The sequence below is a fragment of the Pygoscelis adeliae genome, unplaced genomic scaffold, assembly GCF_000699105.1.
Source record: "Pygoscelis adeliae isolate BGI_AS28 unplaced genomic scaffold, ASM69910v1 Scaffold34, whole genome shotgun sequence".
NCBI lineage: Eukaryota > Metazoa > Chordata > Aves > Sphenisciformes > Spheniscidae > Pygoscelis > Pygoscelis adeliae.
The window spans coordinates 2,338,043-2,344,403 of NW_008824658.1; the positions used below are offsets into that span (position 1 = coordinate 2,338,043).

Below are 6,361 nucleotides of genomic sequence, written 5' to 3' on the forward strand. Positions count from 1 at the left end.
GTAGGGTGGCGGTGGGGAGCCCTGCACAGTGGGGAGCGCAGCGTGGCAGTTAGCCCTACCCAGGACATCGCACACTCAGCCGTATGTGCTAACTTTAGTTAGCACTTCCATATTACCTGGGGTGGAGCCTCACTTCGTGCTGTTTCCTTCTGGCTGCTCCCTAAGCCTTGTTTTTATTATTTTTTTGCAGGTTTACGGCCAGGGGTCTGGCCTGGACTGTAGGCACCATGTCCAGAAATTAAACTTGCTGCAGGGCGAGGCAGAGGAAGCAATTGGTTGGACATCTCGGTAGAGCGTTTGATCTTTATCCGCTTGTTTCTTTTGATGTGCTACCGTGCACGTCTTTGCACATTGGGTGCCTGTTACCTAATATGAGCTCACAGGAGGGTTTTCTGTCCTGTTGTAAAGCCATGACATGTGCCAGTTTTGTTGTCACCACATAGGAACAAGCTATTTGTTGGGCGTAGTGTCCTGGCATGCTTCTTTTGACAAGGAATTTTTTTCAGATAAGTTTAGTTGATCAATAGTGCGTGTTAGTCAGGCTTTTACCCATTAAAATATATGCAGTAGAGTTTGGTTTTTTTTCTTTTAAACTGGTCTTTCTTATTTACTGTTTGGTGAGCTGGCTGTGGAGGTGTCCATCTTACAGACTGACAATCAGTGCAGAGGTGCATCCTCAGAGAGAAAATATCCTCCACTCTACGCTGTTGCTACCTAACTGTTGGCATTCAAGGGTTTCACATTGTGAATCTGTTGAGTAATCGCTGCTGCTGTTGATAAAAAGACTTGTTTAGTGCAAACATTTGGGTGTAATTCCTGCTAGGCTGGAAAATCTGGATAGCACTTTCCTGTTTATTTCGTTCCTGAATCTGTTTAGAAATCGCCTAATCTTGAACTGGTCTTGAACTGGTCCAGCTTCCTTTTTACTCAAGGTTATTTTCAGAAATCAGTCAAAGCTAGTTAGATAACTTAGTTGTGTATATGCAGTGCTTCAGGGTTAAGCTTTGGGAAGAAAACTCATTGTTTGTTCACTTTATCAAAATGGTTGCTATTTCTATTCTCAAAACATTGTGAAATCCAAAACATTGTGAAATAACTTCCCTTTTTCCTTGGTTGCTTGGGATATAATTAGTGGGTTTAAGCTGTTGTCCCAAAAGACAAGCTGTTATATCCCTAGTTATGATCAATTAGAATTTATCATTTCATGATTAGCGGCTTAGGGCTACCCTCTAACTGGATTTTTTCAAGTATTTGGGCAATATCTCTTGCAAATCCTTTATTTGACATCTGCTTTTCTATAGATCCTTCTTTTTCTGACATGCCGCCTATCCGGTGTTCCTATCCATGCTTTCTATCCAATCCCTTGTGCTATGACTAGCTGATTTGAAAATTATAAATCAACAGACAGAAGTGTGGTCTAGAAACTCTAGTTTCAACCTCTATTTTAGGCACCTAGAAGAATCTGTAAATGACAACAAAAATATAGCAGCCCAACATGAAGACAGTTTGGTCCAGCAGGTAAGATACCTACAAAGCTGAGGTAAATACCAACCCATACTGACCTAGATGAATCAAAGTGAAATCAGTGATCCCTTTATATGGGTTCAGACAGCTGAAATAGTGTATGTAATTGGAGAGGCTCCAGCAAAGAGAATGAGATGTGTACAGAAACTCTGCTCCACTGGGATACTGAACCCGGGAACACAATACGGGAACGTGTCCTAAACTGACTTGTGATTTGAGACGTTCAACACATGCATAACAATGCCAAAAATGAGGACCCTGTATTTTGCTGTTTTCAGTAATTCTCCAATGTTGTAGGAGGAAAGGGCAGAAGTCAGTCGCTGGAGTAAATATCTGGACAAGGACAGTGAGTATCAGGAAGATGGGGAGGAGGAGGCAGGTACAGAAAGACAACAGTTCTGTTCCCAGAGGAAGAACACTGTGGAAGAACAAAGGTACGGAAAGAACTTTTTTTTTTTGTAATTCCTGCCCCCGAGTGGTGGCATTTGGTTTGCAGGTGTGGGAGGTAGCTCATTTCTGATAGCTGAACAAAGTACAGGTTGCAATGTACGACCTGAGCTGAGCAGGGATTTGGTATCTGGGGGTAAATCTTCTCTTATTGCTAGAGCCATGCATTTTATGAATATTTCTGGTGATTTGTGAAAAGAATTCACAGTGGAGCTAATCTGTCCTCTTTGTCAATGGTTTTCTTGGCCAGGAAACACCGGAAGAGCTTCCTCTCCAGTGATGTTCAGGAGTATGCAGAAGAAAATGGAGTTTTCCAGCTTGCCTACCGAGCCAAAAAGGTTAAAACCTCTGAGGTATTTTAGTTGTAGAAGGTGTTTCCTACCAGTAAACCAAAACAGTGTTCTCCTGACCTCTTTTTGTGTCATCATAATTTTGAAGTTTTACGAGTCTCCATCTGCTCTTCTGTTTGAATGACTGGGGAGGAGAAGAAAATTGCGTCAGGAGTTTCTGTCTGAAAGGTTTTAGTCAGGCAAAAACAATGCCAACTTGTGTAAGCTGAGTGGTTGAGCCAGATTCCTCTATCAGCACAGTTGCAAACTATGCTGCTTTGCCTTACTGAACAGTGGCACCCATGTGGTATGCAGTTATTAAGGCTACTGTGATTACCTGCAGTGCCAGTGAAGTTGGCCTGAGTCTTCACAGCCCAGAGTTCATAGGTGCACCCAGCGCATCAGCCTCAGCTCTGCCTCAGGGAGCTGGTGAGAATTTGGGTGCATTTGAAGGACCTGAGTGCTCTTTCTTTGCCTGCTTCTGTGCAGCTTGGCTGTGCGTGCTGGATTTATAACCAAGCTCTCTTTCTTCTTACAGCGTAAGAAATGTTTAGTAGCAGTGCCTGATGAAGATGATGGAGATGCTGTTTCTGGAGACAGTATGGTTCCTGCTGTCTGTGAGTCTGTAGTGCCTGAGGAGAATACACAAACCCCAACTGCTTGCACCAAACCCTCAAAGTGGGAAAAATTTCTTTCATGTTCTGACAGCTATAGCAAAAACGCTGCCACGGTCACCTTGTCACCACAGGAGGGCAGTGGAAGGTTGGGGCTACACAGCACCACTGCAGCAGATGGTGGTATGGCCAGTAGATGCTCAGAACAGGCTGGAAGAACTCTACCTCAAGGAACAGGTTTTGAATTTAAAAAGTGTGTTGCTAGCACTGAGCGGCTTGCCTCGAAACTGCCTGATACCACGGTGCCCAGCACCAGTTGCTCAGTTGAGGAGGATGTGTTGTTCAAAGAACCACAAAGCCAATTGATAAGGGCAGGATCTGTTGTCTTAGAGACCACTGCAGGAAGGTGCTGTTTAAACAGCACAAGGAGGGCAAACACCCTTGTTAACTCTAACACTGGGCCAAAGCCTAGGAGTCTTTCTTGTGAACACCTCTTCTGCACAGGTGAGGAGTTTGATGATGATCTCTGAGAAGTTCAGGCATCTTTGGCATTGCTTTCTTGTTTGTATCTAGAATGCATGTGGCATGTTGAGTTCTGAGGCAAGATTTTGACCTGAAGATGGCTTTACTTTAAGCCTTACAGAACTGCACTATTAAAGTTGTTTACTTGCTCTGTGGCTGTGTTTGGGGGGAAGGGTATGAGGGGGTGGAAGAGACTGTTGCAGTGGGCAAGTACTAGGGTTACACAGTGTTGTCTAGCAACCTAGAATGGAAGTAGGTCAGCTTGGGGGGGATTCCTGGCCAGTACAATTAAATTCTGTGATTAATTCCCCATTACAAACTACAGCTCTTTTCCCCTGTGTTCCCTCTTTGTTTATATCTCCCATAGCAACCCTTTCTTCCAGAGCTGCAGAGCAGGCTTCAGAGCCAGCAAAGCATTTGATTTCTCTTCAGAAGTGTAGCCCTAAGGGGGTACACCAAGGTATGTGCAAAAAGGCAGGCCTACAGTCCTGGGCTGCCTCCCTTGCACAGGGATGAAGTCACATACTCAGCCAAATCCTTCCACTCTTAACTAATACAGCTGTGATACTTAAACACTCACACACACAGACTCATCACAGGAAGTAGTATTTATTTTTCCTCCACTCTACAAGCACTTAGGAACATGAGACAAACCCTTAGCAGGAAGAAAGATGAACCACTGAGTAAGTTGTACTGCATTGTTTGCTTTCAGTTAGAAGGAAAGTGCTTTTTGTTACACAGACTACTACAAGTGAGGTGGCTGCTTGGAATACTGGATGGCATCTAGTGCTGCCCCGATGTCGCAGTTCTTTGTCTGCAGGAGTCGAGTGAGCCATCCACCCTCATCAGAGAAGCCCATAGAGAGCATCTGGGACAGGGATTCAATGAGACAAGGGTCTGCTTCTGTTAAGAGAAGAATAGTTTGAAGTTGAAACATTTCATGTCATTGGCAAACCAGCCAAGGCTTTAATACCACACAGTAGGTAGGGTTGGCACTAATCGTAGTAAACCGAGGACAGCTGGTTAACTGCTAGAAGACATGCTCTCCTTTGTCTCCCAGGAGGGCAGATGTTTGAGATAAGGTACATAACCAGCTAAGAAAACTGCTGAGTCAGACTCAGCTGGCCTTGCTGTAGGACTCAGTGCTGTTGATCTCAGTTAAGTGGCCTGGCATACTGTTACTGGCTCCCACCAGAAAAATGCTGTCCTAGAGTCACAGATGTACTAGTCTGCATCCTGCATTAAAGGGCTCTCTTGGAGCCTATAGCCATAGCAAGGACATGATTTAGGATACCACCTTTTTTCATGTTGCTCGAATGACATATTAGTCTAAGGTCAGCAGTCAACAATGTTAAGACTTGCTGTCCACATTCAAGAGGAGAACCACCTGACTGTCTCTAACAGGGTGCAAGAGCTGCCATACCTGCTAACAAATTTATGGAAAAGTTTAGCTGTAACTTATGTGACCTTGGTTTCTACCATCTCTAAAAGCAGGTCTGCTTACATCAGGCAAGTTGGCAGTTCCCCAGTGAAAATCACTGTTATGAAACCTGCATACATTCTCATACCTGGTGGGAGGTGTGGGTAGAGTGCAGCTTCTCGCAGTCCTGTAGGCCCTGGTTGGGGAGGATCCTGAGATACATCCAGGGAGCTGGGACCCTCTGCCTCTGGCATTTGCAGAGACTGCAGTTCACCTGTGGAAGGATCCACTTCTTTGGAAGATAAGTGGGTCCAGTCCTCATCACCCCCTGATGAACTGCTGGACTCACTGTGTTCCTGAAACGGAAAGAAAAAAGGTCCAGGCACTGCAGCGCTTTCCAGGTAGGACGCATGCTCCTACTATCTGCCTTTAATATGAAGAGTTACATCCACAAGAAGTCCCACCCTTCACTGTAAACCTGTAAAGCAAAGGTGCTGTGTATCACTTAATCTGCTGACATCTTAATATTCAATCCCACAATGCATGCTAAATGATTATCTTCCTTTCTAGTAAAGCCTCAGCACACATATTAAATTAGTGCCATAGTTCTTGTACCTGGGACTGGAAGCTGCCATCTTCCATTTGTGTGGGCACAGGATCGATCACCATGTCTTGTATCTGCTCTGCAACAGCATTTACTTCTGTAGCAGAATCTGTGCTATTCCCTTCTGGTTTCGTCTGAACATTCTCGTTAAGAGTACTGCTGCTTGACTCAGCACTGTTCTTCTCTTGATTGGGAGAAGCAGGAGTCACTTTGCTTCTCTGTCCTCCGTGTTCCACATCAATATCAACTTCAATACCTAGAAATGCATTTGAGATGGAGAAAGCCTTCCAGAGATTTTTCCAAAGCACAGTCCTAAAAGAGCATGGATCAGTCCTAGTCTAAATGCTGTAAGGTTTCTGTAATACTACAGTTTGCCATGTAACATGTAGGAATTAAAATGCAAAGCATTTTCTAAATAAAGAATAGTTAAGCACCAAATAGTCATCTTCCTCGAGATAGAGAAGCCATACATTTAGAGGGTCAGGGCAGAAGTTACCTATGTCCACATAAGCCAGGCAAAATCCTGAGTCACCACTGACTTAGTGTTACAGTGGTGACATGTTAATGAAATCTTCTCTCACTTCCTTCCAAAGGAGGGCTCTGAAAAGGTACTGAGTGGCTCTTCTAAGCCTAGGCATTATTAGTACCAGGAGTAAATTAAGCCTTCAAGGCTTAGTAGCATGAGGTAGTTCCAGTATCAGTCACAACAGCTGACTGCTGCTCCTGTTAAAAGGACCTTTAAGCCAGTCTCAGGGATTGGGATAACAAACTAAGTCACTTACCCAGGGGACTCAGAAAAGCTGCAACACTCTCCCCAACGTTCTTTAAGAAGGTGACGTTGGGGTCCTGAGGCTGGCTGTTAGTAGAAGCTTCTAGAAAAACAATTTCTGTTAGCGCACAT

At 44.4% G+C, this 6,361-nt stretch overlaps 2 protein-coding genes across 4 annotated transcripts in view; one reads left to right on the forward strand and one right to left on the reverse strand.

Moving 5' to 3' along the window:
* LOC103915827 (chromosome unknown open reading frame, human C5orf45) overlaps positions 1 to 3,567 on the forward strand; it is a 4,187-nt gene extending 620 nt beyond the window's left edge. The window contains exons 2-7 of the mRNA XM_009322755.1: positions 191 to 288; positions 1,449 to 1,518; positions 1,822 to 1,958; positions 2,222 to 2,309; positions 2,839 to 3,086; positions 3,204 to 3,567. Of these exons, the coding sequence (XP_009321030.1) occupies positions 191 to 288; positions 1,449 to 1,518; positions 1,822 to 1,958; positions 2,222 to 2,309; positions 2,839 to 3,086; positions 3,204 to 3,444 (882 nt within the window). The 3' untranslated portion in view covers positions 3,445 to 3,567. The remainder of the gene's footprint in view (positions 1 to 190; positions 289 to 1,448; positions 1,519 to 1,821; positions 1,959 to 2,221; positions 2,310 to 2,838; positions 3,087 to 3,203) is intronic.
* A 462-nt stretch (positions 3,568 to 4,029) lies between these two features.
* The window catches only part of SQSTM1 (sequestosome 1), a 4,234-nt gene continuing 1,902 nt past the window's right edge, over positions 4,030 to 6,361 (reverse strand). Inside the window, exons 4-7 of one of the 3 annotated variants that reach the window (XM_009322656.1) lie at positions 6,243 to 6,329; positions 5,472 to 5,716; positions 5,005 to 5,212; positions 4,030 to 4,339 (exon numbers count right to left, since the gene is read on the reverse strand). In XM_009322656.1, the coding sequence (XP_009320931.1) occupies positions 4,182 to 4,339; positions 5,005 to 5,212; positions 5,472 to 5,716; positions 6,243 to 6,329 (698 nt within the window). In that variant the 3' untranslated portion in view covers positions 4,030 to 4,181. Of the gene's footprint in view, positions 4,340 to 5,004; positions 5,213 to 5,471; positions 5,717 to 6,242; positions 6,333 to 6,361 lie in introns of all 3 variants that reach the window. The other 2 variants (XM_009322655.1, XM_009322657.1) reach the window with 2 other exon arrangements.